The sequence below is a fragment of the Micromys minutus genome (assembly GCF_963924665.1).
Source record: "Micromys minutus genome assembly, chromosome: 32".
In the NCBI taxonomy this organism is placed as follows: domain Eukaryota; kingdom Metazoa; phylum Chordata; class Mammalia; order Rodentia; family Muridae; genus Micromys; species Micromys minutus.
The window spans coordinates 13,256,068-13,276,560 of record NC_137967.1 but is presented as its reverse complement, the minus strand read 5'-3'; the positions used below and the strand labels follow the sequence as shown (position 1 = coordinate 13,276,560).

The 20,493-nt window shown below is 42.5% G+C and overlaps 1 protein-coding gene across 1 annotated transcript; it reads left to right on the top strand.

Annotated features, from left to right (window-relative positions):
* Positions 1–435: 435 nt before the first annotated feature.
* On the top strand, positions 436–2,759 carry LOC308413308 (PRAME family member 12-like; the record flags this gene model as incomplete). Its single annotated transcript, XM_080908233.1, has 3 exons — positions 436–464; positions 790–1,377; positions 2,186–2,759. 3 exons carry the CDS (start codon positions 436–438, stop codon positions 2,757–2,759), a joined length of 1,191 nt encoding a protein of 396 aa, XP_080764359.1.
* Positions 2,760–20,493: the final 17,734 nt, after the last annotated feature.

Genomic DNA, 20,493 nt, shown 5'->3' with positions numbered 1-20,493 from the left:
AAACCATGTCACCAGATATCAAAATATTTCAATGTCACCAGACCAGTAATTGAGACCCTGTCTGGTGTATGTGATTAGTGCGGTTTGGCAGCTTGAAGAGATGGGCTAAAATAAACTTAAATGGATTATTTCCATTTTTTAGATATTCCTAGAGCATCTGCATCTCTAAAAGCCATGATGAACTTGAAAAACCCACCCACACTCCAGCTACTGGCAAGAAGAAGCCTGCTGAAAGATGAAGCCTTGACCATCTCTGCTCTGCCACACCTGCCCAAGCAAAATTTTCCACCACTGTTCAAAGATGCATTCAATAGCAAACAACTTAACCTCCTTAGGCACATGGTGGCAGCATGGCCCTTCCCATGCCTTCCTCTGGGAGGTCTGGGACAATCTCTTAGCCTTAAAGTCCTGAAAGCTGTGCTAAATGGCCTTGACATGCTGATGACAAAGAAGAATAGACCTAGGTAAGTTAGACCAAGATAGCCTGGAGGAATGTATGTGGATGGACTGGTGAATCGAGTAACCACAGTGGTTTCAAGGTTAATTGGAGGCTTTTGATTTTGTGGCTCAGTGTCTTCAAGAATAAAAAAAAAAATCAGTCCAGTATTGTGTCTAGCATTGCTTAGAGCAGAAAGGGTACATATACATTGAGTCAGTCCATGCTTTTTTGCCTGTCACTAAAATTGGAAGATTTGTCCAAGGAATAGACTGAAGGGAAGATGAATTGTGAGGTCATGCAGATTACAAATTGTATCTCCTCATCTAGATGTCCTTCTGTTTTACCCACAGGAGTTGGAAGCTACAAGAGCTTGATTTAAGAGATGTCTACCATGACTTCTGGAATGGCTGTGCTGGAATGCAGCATGTTGTCTGCTCTCCGGATGTCATCTGCATGAGCAAGCCAGCGCAGAATTGCCCCATTCCTGAGGAGAAAGGTGCCCTGACTATATTGTTAAACCTTTCCATCTTGTCCCACAGGCCCTCCAAATACCTAAGGTATTTTTATCATTGGGCCAAGCAGCGAAAAGATGTGATCCGTGTGATCTCTCCAAAGTTGACTTTTCATGCCGTTCCTGCATATGACCCCCTGTATTTGTTGGAGGTTTTTGATCCAAGCTCAATCCAGGAACTGGAAATCAAAACATGCTGGGATATGCCTACCCTTATAAGGCTAGCCCCAGGCCTGGGCCAGATGAAAAGCCTCGAGAAACTCATTTTCAAAGAAATCTCTGTACCTTTGGTATGGCGTTGGACCAAAGAGATTATAGCCTGGTCTCATTCAAAGATTCTTCCCCACTTCTCCAAACTGCATAAGCTCCAGCATCTCTATTTGAATGGAGTCTGCTTCGTGGAGGACAGCCTAGAACAAGTGCTGGGGTAAGAAAGGACAGAGATCTTTATCCATTAGTGAGAAAAGAACCTTTTGTTTGTTGTTGTTGTTGTTGTTGTAGTTTTTGTTCTGGTTTGCATTAAGTATTAGTGTATACAGTGATTTCCCAGCCATTTTTAATGTTACATAGATGTGAGCATAGATTGATTACTAGAGAAATTCATGCTGAGGTAACACCATGACTAGTCACCTTAGTAAATTTAGACTGTCATATGCTTACATGATTTACAGTAGGTGTCTTGAGAAACCCAGATGAAGGGAAAATAAATGTACAGAGTGTGTGAGACCTTACAGGACCTATAATCTCATGTCAACACTTACCTCAACTATGGAAGCAGGTTCCATCTGCCTCTGTCTTTCCGTGGTTCAAAGGAAATATAGGCACATGAAGGGGTTTAATAGATGACATATGAGTGGATGCTTGTGGTCAAAATGATGTCTCATGTTCAAAAGAGTGGATATGTGTGGAAGCTGGAACCTGTTGAATTAAATGTTGGCAGACCTGGGAATGTTCCTAAGTGGTTCGCAGTTTTCCTGTTGGGTTTCCCTCCATACAGTATGTGTCCCCCCATATGTTTTCTGCTTACTAGTTCAGAGGGCACTGTAGAGCTTAGGCAGTAGCAGCCATAGGTATTGTTAGGTCTCCCATAGGGAGCACCAAAGGCTTGACCAAAATAATAACTTGAAAATGACCTTGGGCCAGTGTTCGCTCTGCTACTTTGAAGTTACAGACTTTCTCTTCAAATAAATATTGAAGTTGACTAAAGTAACTTTCTCTCTCATTTCTCTCTCTAGGTGCTTGGAGAGTCCATTAGAGACCCTTGCTATAACAGACAGCCTTTTGTCACTCTCAGATATGGAGTATTTGTCCCAGTGTCCATGCATCCATCAGCTCAAACACCTGGACCTGAGTAGTGTCACATTTAATAATTTAGGTCATCCGTTTCTAGGAAGCCTACTAGAAAGACTGAAAGCTACCCTACAGACATTAAAATTGAAGCGTTGTGATATCATGGACTTCCAAATCAGTGCTTTCCTCCCTGGGCTCAGCCAGTGTTCTCAGCTCACTGAAGTCAATTTTCTGAAGAACTTCTTATCCATGGGCAGCCTGAAGAAGCTGTTGCAGCATACAGCCAACCTCACACAGCTGACCCTGGAGAAGTACCCTGCCCCTGACGAGGTCTATGATGACATTGGTGATGTTATTCCACAGAGATTTGTCCAACTTTGTTCTGAGCTTATGGACACACTGAAGGAAATAAGGCAGCCAAAACAGGTCTACTTTGTGAGTAAGAGATGTTTAGATTGTCGTAAATACTTTATCTATGATTTGAAGGCCAGACTGTGTGACTGTTGGGAAGAAATATGAAGAGAGCATTTCTGGCCTCTTATTAATGGAAGGTAGGCCTCATGTGATTCATTAGAGGCATCCACCATGTGCATTCAGGACTTTTTGGATGTATATGGGTAGAGGATTATTTCTTTCTATTTGATCTCCAATCAACTTCTTCTGACTTAATGGAGACCTCTTAATACTGAGTACTATGAACTTAATTTCATCCTATTGTGTATAGCACACACACCCTAGGACAGCAGTGATATTTGACAATTTGACAGCCTGCATCCCACCAACTTCACGTATGAGAGACCATCGGGAATGTGAAGGAAGGAAAGGGACACGACATCACGAAGAGGATAATGGACTGGTTTAGGAGGGCTCTGTGTCATTTGTCCTCTGGATGACATCCACTTTTGGCTGCCCCTCACATACTGTTCTGTACAGTATACATATAATTGTTTTTGAAGTAGAAGATTGGCTGAAAACATAAGTACTGTATGAGACTCCTATCCCTGTTATTTTGTATCTATCTGTTAATTGGAAGGCTCTGAAGCCTTATATTATCATCTGTAATCACGTAGCATTATACTTTCTCATAGGTTCCAATAAATCACTTTTGAATGAGAACATGCTTTGTTTTTCCTTTGCTGAATACTCTTATGTGAAACTTGTTCATTGAACATATCCTAAACCGATAGAATTGGGTACCCTTGTCTCTTCCCCCTCCTCCTCCTAGAGTTTTCAGAGTCCTTTAAACCTTACCATGTTATTTCCTTGCAGAAACTTTATAATCTTATGCTTCAAGAGACCCTATTAAAATGCTGTATGGATTCCATTAGTGACATGAACCAGTGTTTAAGAATGGTTGCTACTCACCTTGAGGAGAGCTGTTGTATTGCCAGTGCACATGTTGAATTGTGTAGTGGCTATTTCTGTTTGTCCAGTTGACTATATCTGGAATAAACCACAATCCATATTTGGGAGACCCATCTTTGATCCTGATCTTGACATATAGTGGCTATGAATCTTAGGACACTAAGGCGAGGAGATCACTGAGCTCAAGCTCATTTGGGACAAAGCAAGTCTAAGATCCAAGTGTGGTGCTAAACACCTTTAATCTGGGACAAACCTTCAGGTGGAGACCTACTTGAGGACATCAGAAGAAGGAGGGCTGGCTCTCTTTGCCTTTTTGCCTTCTCATACCAAGATTCTGCTATATCTGGAAAATGTTTTTGTGGATTTTAGGATGTTCTCCATAAGGAAAGAATACTTTTGGGGGTTTTAGAATGCAGAATTCAAGGTTTTACTCTTGAGAAATGGCAGCTCATTCTCAGAACTCTCTTCCCAGTTCCTGCCATCTGGAGTGTCTGGGGAGACAAAGCTTCCAGGGCAGGTTTTCTTCTTACTTTCTGTTTCTCTGTCTTTCTCTCTCTATCACTTAGGTTTTTTCCTTCTCCCAGCTCCTTTCCCTCTTTCTTCTTCTTCTCTTCCTCCTCTCAACTATTCAACTCCCTCACTGTGTTCATGTGTCTGTGTGCACTCGCCGGTTTGTGTGAGTTTTAGGGATGTATCTCTGGCTGTTTGGAGTCACTGTGGTGCGAAGTTTAGCTTCCAAGTCATAAGATCCACAAGCAATATGAACATGGGGATTAAAGGTATACACTAATACATATTGCAGAATAGATGTTGCCTAGGCCACTTTAATTCCTGGGTGCTGGATCAGAACTATGAAACAGGAAAGTAAAGAAAGAATGTGTAAAAGTCCTTAAGGTGGAAGCCAACGTTTTTTTGGGGATGTCAATGAGTAGGTATGTTTGAAGCTTATCAACATTCTGAGACATAATTGGGTTAGAAACTAATTACTTTTGAAAAAATTGAAAAATTGGATGATTTCTATGCTAAGTGCAGATATTTCACTTCTGAGCCTTGTTCCCAGAAATGTCTCATTACACCACAAGCACGCATCCTAACAATATTCTGAGCATGTTTATTTCTATTAGTAATTGAAAACAACCTAGATTTTCCTCAGGTAAAATGGATAAGCAAAATTTTGTACATCCATAAAATAGACTAATATCCAGCAAATAGTCATTGATACCAGGAATTTTGAAAGTAAAAGTATTCAAGTGTAAAGCATGATAGTGAGTGAGGTAAGCCAGACACTGAATGGCATCACTATGTAGGCAGGTTGGAATTTATTATATAAACTACATAACTAGGGTGGCCTTGAATTCACACATCAACCAACCCCCTGATTGGTCCAATCGGAATGCCTGTGATGCTGCTCTACACTGAACAGTCGAAACAAAAAGAAATAAAGACAAAGTCAGAAAATGCAATAACTGCATCAGATGTTAGGGATAGCTACACCATTTACACTGTCACCTAAGAAATAGTCATACTACACTATGAGATAACAGAGAATTGGAAATAGCTCTTCTGTTCCAGGTGCGAGCCAATATGCCTGCAAAACCAATAGGTTAGTCCTAAAGAAAAGCCAACACCTTTGAGATCCACACACAAACATTCTCATCCCAGTCACAGTTTCTTAGGTCCAACCGCAAATGCAAGTCTGCATATAATATTGTCCTTTCTGAACAAAATAAAACCATGATACAGCTGACACTGGCTACTGGACACCTTTCTGAGGAGTGAAGCCATGAAGTCATAGCCCTCTTCATAGAACTGTTCCTCTATGGAGTATTTTTTTCCTATTTTATCAAACAATAATATTGAAAAATGCAGTGTTATTATCATTGTTATTTAGATTTATTTTATTTTGTATGTCTTTTTTCGTGTGTATGGATGTGTGAGTGTGTCTTGTGTGTGTCTACAGAAGAGAGCATTGTTCCTGTGGAACTAGAGGTAGCCAGATGAGTAGTAGGATTTGTAACTGGGTCTTATACATGAGCAGTAAGTTCTATTAAACTCCAAGAAATTTCTCAACCCTATTGATATTAAAGGCAAGTAAGTTTTTTTTATTTGTTTTGTGTTTGTCTCTCTGTGTGTGTCTTTTCTCTTTTTAACCATGTGACTCTAACTTGAGTAATTAGGCTATGCATAGAGTTTATGTACCCAGTATGCCATCTGATTGGATCAGTATTTGAGACAGCTTTGCATTTACCAAGGCTGGCCTCTTACCATGAAGCTCAGGCACTTCTCAATCTTCTCCTCCTATGCCTTTCCCATCCCAAGTGTTGGGGTACAGGCAAGTGCCACCATATCTGGTATTTTTGATACAGTAGGGTTTATTTTGTTTATTGTTTTTTGTTTTGTTTGTTTTTCTTCTCAGAAAGGAAAACAGACTAAATCCTTTCCCTGGCTTCATCCTTCATTAGGATTTAAGGAATTGCCCACTCCCTGAGAAGCGTCAGGTTTGGGGGCCTGAATTATCAAACATTTTGAAATTAACTTGAATTTTATTCTTGAATATTTTGTTTCCCTTTTAGTTTTTTAACACAAGGCAAACAAAACCTCCTGACCAGGTTTTCCTGGTTGAGATTCAAATGTTTCCTCAGCTATAGCAATTTATGTGGAGAGTTCCAGCTGTGAAGGGGAGGCTGAGTAGTAAATTGTTAAAGCTTCACTAGAGCCAGAGAAGAAACTGTCTGCAAGCCTGAAGTCAGAGTTGTCCTGGCTTGCAAAGAATCTGTGTTCCATCTGATGAGTACCTCTCCTTCATTGATACCATTCTGCTCCTTTCCCTACTAAATGAGGCTTTGGGTGGTGCCACGCACAATGCTAATCCAATGGTGTTTTGGGTCAGATATTTGTGCCAGCATAATATTAGTGATCTCCCCAAAATGGACAGGAGCAAATCAGATGTAACTCACCACAGTGTTGTGAATTTATTTTAGATACCTCTTTCTCTGCTCATGCACCACTTTGACAAGGGACAGTTCTGGGTGGTTGTCAGCCCTGAGTGTCTATGGAGAAAAGCACTATTGTGAGAATCAGTCAGGGTGTATGTGTGCAAGCATCTAATTGGAAAGCTGCTGGAACCTATAACACAATGAGCTAATGTTAGACACCATATCATAAAGGAATTTCTGCTCTCCTCTGCATTATGGTCATTAGAAAGTGCATGGGCTTGTTACATGGGGATGAATGTTTGTTGAGAAAATAACCTGGGAACACTGTTCTTGTTGAAGGTGTAACATGGTAACCCTTGTATTCTTGCAGTTATCCTAGAGACTGGAGCTAGGCTATGGTTATGTTGGTGGGCAACTTGGAAACTAATGCTACTTACCAGCCTGTTGGTATACAGGTTTTCAAATGTAGGACAGTTCATCTAAAATGGATCTGATCTAAAAGCTTTGGAATCTCCTCTCTTACCACCACCTCTTCCACCTCTAATTAGAATTCCTCTAGCTTCATGAACATGGGTAGAAACAGGGCTATGTTTTATGATGTGACTGATGCATGATCAGGGGCCCATCATTGGGAGACAGGAGTTAATCTTGAAGCTGAATTCTACTCCTACAGGCTATGGTCATCTTCAAGTGCAAATCGTTGTGTGGTTGAACATGCTGTCACTCTATTCTACAGGGACCCCTTTAGTGAAGCTCTTGTGACTAGCACCCAATTTCTGCTTTAAGATTGGTGGAGACCTAGAGGTAGACATGATTTTTGGAAAGCATAATGTTTCCCAAATGGATGTGTGTGCTGTTCAACAGCCTGGAAATTGTTTAATAATAAGTATTCATGTGTCTTTGTTATATCTTCTGTCCAGAGGTATATGGAGTATGGTATAGAGAGAAGGGGAGTAGAGTTACCATGTCATCCCTAAGTTTCTGTGGTCAATTTAATTAAGTTCTTTTTTAGGGTTCTGTTTTTCTTCTCTACCTGTCCTGAACTCTGATGTCCATTATTACAGAAAAGTTTATTCTTCTTCTTCTTTTATGGAGCTGATGTAATTTTATTTAGTAGTGGAAATGACAGATTTTGTGACAACATATAAATAATTTTTATAATAAATTGATACTCTGAATTAAGAGCATATAACAAAATATGCATTTATGCACGAGCTGAAAGCCATGACCTTTTTTTAGGGGACAATTTTGACTCATGATTTACATTTATAGTGATGAGTGCGACAATCATGTATTGAGGGACTTAGTTATTTCTAAGTTAATACATGCTGTTAATATATGCTCTTAGGCACATAGCCTGTAATGTCAGTTCTTTGGAAGATGATGCTAGGTTATTGACATTGGAAACATACCATTACATTCTTCTTTCCTGCCTGTCTCTTTAGCTGCCTTACTTCCAGGTGACTTTCCTTCTTTAAGGCCACTGCAAGTCCTTCTTTTACTTCCTGGCTGTTGGCTGTTATCAGCTGTTCACTCTGAAGCACCTGTGAGCTCTGTTTAAGGTATTCCATGAATCTGTTCACATGTACATTCAAATACCCTTTTTTTCTTTTGATCTTTTGAATTTTACTTGAGGTATATCATTTCTTAGGGACTGCCCACCAATTTGACATTGTTTCCAATTTTTAGGGTTTTGGGTTGCTCTATCTGCAGATTCCTTCTTCATGATCCCCATGATGTTGCCAACAAAGGCCCCTTAAATATGAAATACTAACTTTAGCCACCTGGTCCAGGTGGAATCACAGTTGGAAAAGTCGCAGTCCATCCTGAAATGATATCTTTAATATCAGCAAATATTTGTTCCTGTATTTTTATGGTTTTGCTCTATGAAGTCCATATCTTAGTATATTCCTGGGTTGATGATCTGGAATAGGATGCCAGGATTCTCCTCACTGGCAAAAACATTAGTCAATTGCCAGTCCTTATAATTTTTTAAGAATTTTAACTGTTTTCAAATTGGCATCTCTACTTATGATATGGGATTTAAGGACTCACTCCTACATTTTCCTGTGTCCCATGTTTGAAGAAGGATGGATCTTACCTAGCATGATTATATCTATTTCCTCTGGTACAATTAGTTTGTAGTCAACTGTTCTCCAACATCTCTTATGACACTGGAACATTTACTGAGTTCAATTCTAACCTGCTCTTTCTACATTTTCACAAGTGAGGTTTCATTCTGACAAAGTTTCCATTATTACTCAGCCTAAAAAAATAAGTACTTGCATGCATACGTGCATGCACACATAGGAACATGCATAATGCTGGGAATAAATAAATAAGAAAATTAGGCTGGGAGTGGGGCTCAGTGATGGAGCAATTCCTTAATATGTACAAGGCTAAGGTCAACCCAGTTCTGTGAACAATCCCTGGGTAGATGTGAACTATTCAGTTGTCACCCCAAGGAGAGAACCAGTGGTGAGTTGATGAGAGACCTGCCCACAAAAGTTCAGGTTGTACAGCCATGAATTTATGGATTATTTTTTACAGTATCACTGATACAGGTAAGTTGCTGAACCCTAAGTGATTCTCAGTTAGTAACAACACTCAGTCTCACCACAACATGACATCCCCATAATTGCAAAGATGGAATCCTTCCTTCAGCTAAACTTTCTTTCCAATATTCTCACCCTACTGAGACCTGGAACAGTCAGCAAAAAAAAAAAAAAAAGGCAAATAGCTGTAATGGGGGCTCCTAGGTTAAGGGTTTATTATCTCTCCCATACTGGAAGGTCAAAACACATAATCAAGTAGCCACAGCTACTCTGGAGAGTAATCAATAACAAATCCTCACTAGGTATTTTTATAGAGCTTCCCTATATAATTTATTCTGGCTTCTAACCCATATTCTTCTGTGTTGATTATTGAAGTTTACAAGCTTGTGCTACGAAAGTCTTGCTATAAATTCAGTGTATACAGCCAGGTGTGGCAGTGCATGCTTTTAATCCCAACACTCTTGAGGTACAATCAGGATGATTTCATTGAGGACTGCCTGGTCTGTTTATTGACCTGTTGGAGAGCAAGGACTATGCAGACCTCTTCATTTCCTGCAATTATTTCTCTAACTCCTCCATTTAGGATCCTGATCTCAGTTCTACAGTTGAATGAGAATATCAACTGCTGTATTTGTTATGCTTTGGTAGATCCTCTCAGGAGACAGCTGTTTCAGGCTCCTGTCAGCATGCATTTCATGGCATCAGCAATATTGTTGGGTTTGGTGGCTGATTATGGGCTGGTTCTCCAAATGGGGCAGTTCTGAATGGCCATTCCTCCAGTCATTGCTCCAAATTTGTCTCCATATTTTCTCCTGAGAATATTTTTGTTCCCCTTTCTAAGAAGGACTGACTCATTCGCACTTTGGTCATCTTTCTTGAGCTTCATGTGGTCTGTGATTACTACTCAGCCAGTAAGAATGAGGACATCCTGAGTTTTGCAGGCCAATGGATGGAACTAGAAAATATCATTCTGTGTGAAGTAACCCAGATCCAGAAGGATATGAACAGTATTTAATCACTGCTATGTGGATATCAGCCAAAAATGTACAGAATATCCAAGATACATTCCACAAAACTCAGAAAGGTCAACAAGCAGAGGGGCCCAAGTGAGGGTAACTCAGGCCCACCCACTAGGGCCAGAGAAGAAAGTAACCACAAGGGGAAAAGGAAGGAAGGACCTAGGAAGGAAAGAGGACAGGGTCGGAGAAAAGGACGGAAGCCCCGAGGGCCAACAGAAAAAAATGAAATCAGGCATCCTTGGAAAACAGGATGTTGGGAAGTCCCTCCTGAATGTACTACAGACTTCGGAGGTAAGCCGACCTCGGGACTCAAAGGGTGGGGGAACTTAGATCTTATGCCCATCAGTGGAGAGAGGGAACGTGCAGAGCCCATATCCAGCAGAAAGACTGCATCAAGTGAGGGATGAGGTTGATATCCCACAGTCAAAACTCTGACCCATAATTGTTCCTGTCTGAAAAAATTGCAGGGATGGAAATGGAGAAGATCCTGAGGAAAGGAAGGTCCAGCGACAGGCTCAAAAGGGAATCCAGCCCAAGGGGAGACCCCAAGGTCTGGCACCATCACTGAAGCTATGGAGCACTCACCACAAGGGACCTATCATGGCTGCCCTCTGAAAGACCCAACAAGCAGCTGAAAGAGTCATTTGCTGGTATTTGCACTCAAACAATGAACAGAAGCTGCTGACCCCTGTGGTTGAATTAGGGAAAAGAAGGAGGAAGCTGAGGAGGAGGGCAACCTGGTAAAAGGAACAGCAGTCTAAATTATTCTCGACCCCTGAGATCTCTCAGATACTGGATCCCCAACCAGGCAGCATACACCAGCTGATATGAGAACCCCCAACACATAGACAGCAGAGGACTCTCTGATCTGGGTTCAGTCAGAAAAGTTACACTTAATCATCAAGAGACTGGAGGCCCAGGGGAGTAGAGAGGTCTGGTGGGGTGGGGCGGCGGGACATCCTCATGGAGACAGGGGAGGCAGGAAGGAGGTATGGGACATGGAACAGTATGAGGGTGTATTGCGAGGGGAATAAAATCTTGAGTGCAAAAATAAAATAAAATAGGGAGCTAGAGAGATGGCTCTGTGGTTAAGAGCACTGACTGTTCTTCCAGAGGTCCTGAGTTCAATTCCCAGCAACCACATGGTGGCTCACAACCATCTGTAATGGGAGCTGAGGCCCCCTTCTGGTGACAAAAGACATTAAATAATTAATTTTTTAAAGAAAATAATAGAAAGATCTCACAAAGTAGTAAAAAGACAGCTATACCCTATAGATTATAAATCTCAAACTTGGTTAAAAGTATAAAGTTCAAAGACTTAGATTCATGCAGTTTCTTAACTGTAATCCTTTGTAAAATAAAGATTTTAAAAAAAGCAAATCACATATGCCTAACATATAATGACACAAGATATATATTATCCAAAGACCATAGAGAGGAAAAACTGAGCCAAAGCAAAACAGGTAAGCCACTGAAAAAACATCAAACTCTTTGTTCTGATGTTAAAGTATCTTCAGATCTCCAGCTCCTTTCTGCTTTGCTGACTGCAACACAACTCTTTTTTTCTGAGCTGTTGACTCCCAGTTAGCAGCTCTCATTAACTTGCTTCCCACAGCTCTAACATCAACATCTTGGGGTCTCCAAGGCAACCCCAGGCTTCACATTTACAGCTTCATGCAAAGGCCTCTCTTGGCCTCCGAGCAAGGCCACTGCTGACACACAACTGGCCTTGGAGGCTTTCTTTAGTTGAAGAGGGTGATTCCATAACCCTTTTCTTGACCCTAAAGCCAGAACCACATGGCTGAAGCAGCGAAGGTCTTCTGCGTGTGGGGGCCAGAACATGAACCTTTCCTGCAATCACATCTTCACCAGCTTTTTGTTTTCCATAGCATCCTTTGCTGTCTAAGCTTGGCTGTCCCGGAACTTGTTCCATAGACCAGGCTGGCCTTGAACTCAGAGATCTTCCCTCCTGTCTTTAAGGGTTTATGCCGTAATTCTCCGTCCGAAGCTTTTCTTTCATACCTTTTCACAAGTTGGAATCCTAACTTGTCACAAGTGGTGACCTCTGAGGTCACCACTCCCTTTATTCCATTTAACATCAGACTTTCCTTTAATCTGTTTCACTCTCTGAACACAGGATTCAGCTCTATCCCACTTCCAGTTGACTCCCACCCCCCGCATACTGTACACTTTGTAATTTTCCTTTAGTAGCTTTCGTCTTCTTATTTTAAAGTTTTTATAAGAGTAGACACAAATCACCACACAACAGAGACAATTCTGGGCTGTTTTGAGACCCCCTTTGCCAACAGAGTTAATACAAAACCCTTCACTTCACGCTAAGCTTATTTTTTGGACCAGGGTTGAAAACAGCCTGATTCGTCAACAAGCTATCACGATAACTATCTCTAGGCCACATAGTAACATTCTTCTCTGACACCCCTTATCACAGGCCCCTCCTTTCAAATCACCCTAATAGGATAGCCAGTAAGCCCCAATTAAATTGTTCAACTACTTCGCTCATCCAAAATTCCAAAATCTACATTCCTCCAAATAAAAGTTTGCTCAGGCCTATCACAGCAGTACTCCCAGTCCTTGGAAAAACTTCTGTCTTAGTTAGGATTTTATTGCTGTGAAGACACACCATGAGCAAGGCAAAGCTTAGAGCTTTAGGATTGAGCCCATTATCATAATGGTGGGAAGCATGGCAGGGTGCAGGCAGACACGATGCTGGAGAAGGAGGTGAGAGGTCTGTCTTCATGTACAGGCTGCAGAGAGACTGGGTATGACAGGGGCACAACTTGAGCACATATATGATGCCAAAGCCTGCCTCCACAGTGACACATTTTCTCCAGTAAGACCACACCTACTCCAACAAGTCCAAACCTACTAAGAGTGCCACTCACTATGGGTCAAGCATTCAAACACATGTGTCTTTGGAGCCATTCCTATTTAAACCACCACAAACCCCCATTGCCCCCATTGCCCCCACTTTTAGGACAATTCAATCTACATGCACATCTATAGGACAGACAGAGCAGAGGAAGTGAAGGACTGTGGTGTGACTGAAGCCAGTGAAGAGACATCACCTTCAGCCAATGTCAGGGTGACAAGAAAGCAAGTGTCAAGAATGAGTGTGACATTTTTTTTTCCAGTGCCTACTTTTAATGATGGCTCTTAAACGCTTCAGCCTCCCTTCTACCCAACTCAACCAGGAGTAGCGGAAAAGGAAGAATAAAGGGGAAGTGGATCTGTTTTAAAAAATGGTTCTTTGGAGCAAATCTCAGCCCTGTTGTCAGGAAATAAGCAGTGCATTTCCCAGGCCAGCAGAAGCAACTCAGTCCACCAGCAAACACTTCCCGGATACTCCATCAGTCTGGTTCAGAAATCTTGGTTTACCAACAGCAATGGTACAACCTAGCAGTAAATAAAACCTAGGCCTCGGCCAAATCCGCATGAGTCATCAGGATAGCCCAGGGCAACAGAAGTTCACAGCTGTGCCTCCCTCATCAAACTGAAGATCAGCAACTGCTGGAGACCAAGGAGTGTTTAGTAGTGTAAGCAAGCCGAGCTCCTCCCAAAGTCTGGTGGATGCTATTCTTACATCCTGCAAATTTCACAAATCCACCATGGGTCTTGCCTTGCCAGAAGTCCTGCCTCGGCTTCTGAGTCTGACTTAGCTGATGTTACTCTGCCACCGGCCCCAAGTCTTAGGAGGCAGCAAGAAACACCAGCACACCACTTTTCTCTCTGTGGACTCCCAATGAATCAAACTCAACAATATGCAGCGTATGGTGGATGATTACGTGTGTGTCGTTTGCAAACAAACCTCCATCAAGTGTCTTTTCTCATGCTTGCTTTAGTAGAACCCCCTCTCTCCTGTACCTGCTTCAGCGAAGTGTTTTCCATGTGTTTTACCCAGCACAACACCATTTTGTACAACTAACTTTCCAAAGAACCTTGAAGTTTCTACTTCAAATGGGGCTTGAAGGTGCAAAATGTATTTTTGGCCCCAACTATTTTTTGGCATGGAAACGCTGAAGAGGCACTGGGAGGGTTTCTGGAAGCATCACAACACATTCAACTCCTCTTCACTCCAAACACACAGAAGGCAGGGCCTCTGCAAGCCTGTCTTGTGGTTCTCACATCATATCTACTCTTGATCCACTGGCTGTCTACAGAACTCAGGAAGATACATCCATATTCCTAAGGGGTCACAAGGACAAGGGAAGGCGAGTGAGAGCTTGGGGCAAGCCCCATTGATAGAGCAAGGAAAAGGAACTGTGGAATTGTAGACCTTGTTCGGTGGGAAATGGGGCTGGTTCCCAAGTCTCATGACCTCAGTTGGATCCAAAGATGCACAATGTGGCAGTGGAGAAGCTTCTGACTCCAAAGCTTATGCTAGCTCTACTCCAACCCATATACTCTCTCTCTCTCTCTCTCTCTCTCTCTCTCTCTCTCTCTCTATCTATCTATCTATCTATCTGTCAAATCACCAAAAGTTGATTTTAAAAAGTTTTTCATTCTCTGGATTGTATCCTGGGCATTCTGTGCTTTTCTAGCTAATCCACTTATTGGTGAGTACAAACATGCCTTTTTGGGTCTGAGATACCTCACTTAGGATATTTTCTAGTTCCATTCATTTGCCTACAAAACTTATAATGCCTTCACACTTAATAGCTGAAGAGTATCCCATTGTGTAAATGAGCCATATTTTTCTGTATTCATTCTTCAATTGGGGGACACCTAACTCACATCCCTGTGATCTCTCAGACACTGAGCTACCAACCAGACAGCATACCATAGCTGGTCTGAGGCCCTCAACACATACACAGCAGAGGCCTGCCTTGTCCAGCCTTAAGGCAGTAAGACACACCTAACCCCTGAGAGACTAGAAGCCTCAGGGAATACAGAGGTCTGGCAGGGTGTGAAGGTGTGCAGGTATGGAGACATCATCTTGGAGGTAGGTGAAGGAGGAATGGGATTAGGAACCGTTGGAAGGCAGAACAGAGGAATAATGACTGCATTGTAAAAAATATTAAAAATATTTTTTTTAATTTTTAAATCACAGAGATACATATACCAGCTATGAGTATTCTCCAGAGATACTGGACCCATCAGGCTTGAAAAAATTTAAGGAGCAGGAACAAGGGGATTCATCACACCCTAACACCCACAGTGGTTTGAATATGCTTAGCCCATGGAAATTGTTGGGAGGTATGACTTTATTGGAGGAGGTGTGGCCTTGTTGGAGGAAATGTGTCACTGTCTAGGTAGGCTCGGCAGCCTCCAAGTGCTCAAGCTCCACCCAGGGCCAAAGGGACCTGCCTCCTGGACGTGTGGAGTAGCCAAGTCTTCTCCTGGATGCCTTAAGACCAAGAAGTAGCTCCTTCTCCAGCACCATGTCTGCCTGCACACTGCCTTCCTTCCTGCCATGATAACGGACTCAGGCTCTGAAACAGGAACCCAGCCCCAATGAAATGTTTGCCTTCATTAGACTTGCCATGGTCATTGGTGTCTTTTTCCAGCTATAAAACCTTAAGACACACAGCAGGAATAACCCTTGATAACCAGCCCTCAGGAGACAGAGGCAGGTAGATTTCAGAGTTGAAGGCCAGACTAACCCATAGCATTTTAGGACAGCCAGGGCTACCCAGAGAAGCCCTGTCCTGAAAAACCAAAATGAGAAAAAATAAGGAAAAAAAAAAAAGAAAAAAAGAAAAAGTACCCACCATAGGTCAGGGAGAAATAAAGGATTCTCTGAGGCCACAACAGCAAAGTTCTCAAGAATCATGTCACAGTGCAGAAGTCTCCTTGTCTCATCCAGAAACTCCTAGTATGTCTGGCACAAGTCCAGAGCCACACTGTCAGTGGTCACATCCCCCACCATGAAAAGGAAAGCACTGTCCCTTTCAGCCTGTCCACTGTCCACTTCTACACAATAACTACCATCTCCTACCTCACATCACTAAGGATGGAAGGCCAATTTCACCTAGCTAGTACACACTCCTGCTCCAACTGAAGCCGATGCTACCCACAAACAAAGTCTGTACACAAACAAATGTCATCTCAACTCTGGGCATACTAGGAAGGGCCCTCACACACTCTCTACCTCTTGTGTATACCCACCTGGGCATCTTTTGTTCTTAAGATCTCAGAGTTGGTCAAGTTGCTGGGAACACTTGGGTCACATGCTCACCATAGCCAAAATCTTCACCCTTCCAAATGTTACCTGAGGGCTCCTTCCTCTCAGCTGAATTGAGAAGCAACATTTGAATATTATCCCCAAGGCAATTAGAGTTGCTAGATCTTCGCTCTAGTTTGAAATATGCATGGCTCTCAATTCCCTCCCAATAAAGGCTCAGTTCTCCATTAGCATTTTGGGCCTCAATCTTGAATCCTAGCTCTCTAGTCCCATTAAACATAGAAGGCAACTCATTCTTCCCTCTAAGCACTTGTGTACGCACAGTATTTTTAACACCTTCAACAGGACATTTTATCAATGGGGTGAATCCACACAACCTATCGTCTGAATTCCAGACCGGAAATTCTATAGACCCAGTGGTCCACAGTACGAGGAGTGAAGCCTCATCACACAATTTAGTCATCAGAAGAATTGAACATAGAGTTGAGGAGTGCCATCATCACCCATTGCTCATCAATGCATGGTTCTTCCATGGTTCTGTAGCCATGGAGACCTGTGGAAATCATGTTACTTTAAATAGAGAACATCATGGATACCCGAACTTATGTAACCCTATAACTGCCCTGGAACAAAGTAGCTCTCACATGACTAATTTCTAGGTGTGAAGATTAGGTGTCAGACAGAAGGACACCAGGACACCTGTCTACTAGGCAGGATTCCAGTTACTCACTGGGGAGTCTTGCCTCGATTGTATTTAAATTTTCTTTAATTTTTATGTATTTGTATGTTTTGCCTTCATGTATGTCTGTGAATCGGGTGTGTGCAGGGCTCTTGGAGACCAGAAGAGAGATTTTGATTTCCTTCAGTTGTGAACAGGCATGTGCACGCCTGGAATTGAACCCTTCTCCTCTGGAAAAGCAGTTACTTTTCTTAACCACTGAGCCATCTTTCCAGTCCTGCCACCGGGTTTCATTTTATTTTATTTTATTTTTGAATTTTTTGATTTTTCTTTACAAACTAACTGGACCACTTTCTATGGATGTTGGTCCTGTCCAATGTGTACTCAGATGTTGAGTCCTGTGCCCAATATTGGCATTGCAATGACCAATGTGCTATAAAGACTGCTCCCCGAAATTCTCTGTTTGGGTAACAAAAGGCAAGAGCCCATCCGAGAGAGGAAGGCAGAACTTGAGATCGAGTAGGGCAGTCTCAGGTAGGAACCACAATGAGAGGGAGAAGTAGAAGGTCGCCAGGAGGCAGGATATACAATGATCACGTGGAAGGAACACAGCAAGCCCGAGGACGCGTAAACAGTCATTAACTCTGAAACTATGGTTGTGGTGCAGGTTAGATTAGCTCAGGACCTGCCCAGTGTAGGCTGACAACGTGGTAGTAAAAATATGAGGTTTCTGTGTCTTTGATTTTAGAAATATACTGTCTAATACAGGGCAGAAAACCCTTATAAAAATATTTCTATAACTTGTGATTAAGCAAACTATAGAAAGTTAGTAGCTGCCACAAATGGACACCAGGGGGCGGTATGCGTCAATTTTCCAGAGTCCTGCTTTGCTGGGTGTTTGAATACCTTGCTCAAGGTCTTTGCTCACAGGTGGCTTTCCCAATAAGTCTTTGGAAACACTTCATCATTCTAACAGAAATATAACAGAATTACTTTTCAGGTAGGTCAGCCCAGAGTGGGTGCTCAGGAGTGGTTCACTAGTGCTATGAGGGACTGGATTACTTGATCAGTCTCGGTGGCTGGCCTCCAGGTTTCAGCACTAATTAGTGGAAGACAGACCTGCTTCTTCTTGTCAAGGTTTGTGTCTTAGGGTTTCACTGCTGTGAAGAGATGCCATGACCAAGACAACTCTTATAAAGGCAAATATTAAACTGGGGCTGGCTTATATTTTCAGAGGTTCACCCCATTATCTTCATAGTGAGAAATATGGCTGTGTACAAGCAAACACGATACTGGAGGAGCCAGAGTTCTACAGCTTGACCTGAAGGCAAACAAGGAGACTGTCATCCACACTAGGTAGAGCTTGAGCATAGAAGAACTCAAAGCCCACCCCCACAGTGACACACTTCCTCTAAGAAGGTCACACTTACAGGAACAAGGACACACTTCCTACTAGTGTCACTCTATGTGGGCCAAGCATTCAAATGCAAGGGGCTATGGTGGTCAAACCTACTCATACTACCACAGTTAGGGTGGTTGAGCTCTGTTTTAAATGTGGTCTTGGGTGTGTTAGATGGATACTCTGCTGGAGAGTGTCACGATTCTGAAGCCAGGAACAACAAGCCCTTGCAAATTTGACAAGTGTACTTCACTCTCCTCCAGCTATGGAAGTTTCTCACCCCATTTTTGCAGATCTCTTTAAAATTCTTCCTGAGCCACCTGCTGGCTGCTTTCTTAGATGTGGTCCTGCCACTGGATCTTATAGAGCCAGTTCATTCTGTTTCCTTAGCTCTGGTTGCAAGTCTGGGAGCTAATCAAAAGTTACGATTTTGCCTGATACAGGCTGAGAAAAATATTTTTCTAATAGTCAAGAACAGAATTAGATTGGTAAAAGCAGAGAGCAGCCAAAAGCATTGAACTCCAATAACCTTCATATTAATACTAGTGCAGATTAAAACTATCTCCTAAGTGTTCACATGGAACAGTCCAAATAGGAGTTAGAGAGGTGGTTCGGGGGGGTTGTGGTGATCTAAAAGTCAGTCCACAAACCACATGAACACGAATCTCAGCCAAACAGAAAGGATATATTAAACTTACACCCTAATACTGGTGAGACCAGGAACATAGTTCCCAATTTTCTGAACTATGACCATGGACATCTTTTTCTAGTGGCTTTTAATGGGGAAACAAAAACACAGTAAGTTCATACCCAGGTGCAGGAAGTACTTCCTGGTGGTCAGCTACAACTCAAGACATTTTAGACAGAACAGTTCATATTGACCTTTGATTCGGTGGGTCCTAGATAAAGTTTGGTGGAATTTCTTAAGATTAACAAACCTCAGAACATTCAGAACCTAACAGGGCATGTGGTCAGCATGATCCTGCTATGAGTCAAGTCCCTCTCTCTGTCAGTGACTGCCAGGCATGTTACAGCAACCACAGAAATAGCTCACAGGCATGGAAGAGAATGGATACAGCTGTGCTGGGGATCAGGGAATCAGATCACAACAGGTTATGAATGCAGAGGACCAGGGTTCTGCTCCCAACACCATATCAATCAGATTATCAGCCCCTCCAACTCCAGGATCTTCCTAATTTTAGCAGACAATTTCACACACGTGGTACATACCCACACAGACATGAAAACACACCATGTGATTGACTGAAATTTTGGGATGGTGTTTCTCTGTGACATGGCTGTCCTGGAACTTGCTCTGTAGACTAGAGTGGTTTCGAACTCAAAGATCTGCCTGCCTATGCCTCGCTGGGTATAAAGGATTGTACCACCATAGCCGGGGCAAACATAAAATTTTCAAAAAAACAGTCTTTTGAAAAGCCATAATGAAAATATGCCAGGCAGGCAAAATCATTAACCCAAGCTACAGTCCCCAAGTGAGTGTGCCAGGATCTGTGTCCTGTGTACAATGTCATCATGACCTCGACGTTAAAAAGATTCAGGCAGGGAGTGCTGGTGAACACCCTTAGTCCCAGTGCCAGCAAAGAGAGGCAGGCATATCTCTGTGAGTTTGAGGCCACCAAGATATCTGTCGAGAGTTCCAGGAGAGCCTGGAGTACATAAGGAAACCCTGGTTCGATATAGAAAAAAAGGAATGAAGAAGATGCAGATGCAGTCTGCACCGCAGCTGTTTCTAGACATGGCTGAACAAAGGGGATCATGGTGACTCGGAATTAATTTCTACCTAAGGATGTCTTCAGGACTTAATTTTAGATCGGTTTCCTCCTTAATTTTCAAAAACGCTAGGGACAAGCTCCGTCGTGTAACAAAACACATTTCTTTCTTGGTTGGGTTTAGGTTGTTCAGTCGGCTAAGAGCTTCTCCAGAGAACTCTCGGAGGGCACGGATTTTGAGTTTTCTACTCAAACGAAAGAGACAAACAGCGGGAAGTAACTGAAACAAAACTAAAACTTTTCCTCCTTGCTTCTGTACCTTCTTCTCCCCATGGTCCTCTGCCAACCCCAAGCTGGGAAACCGAAACCCCAGCAGTGTCTCTTCTGCCCAGCTATTGGCTGTTAGCATCTTTATTTACCAATCAGAA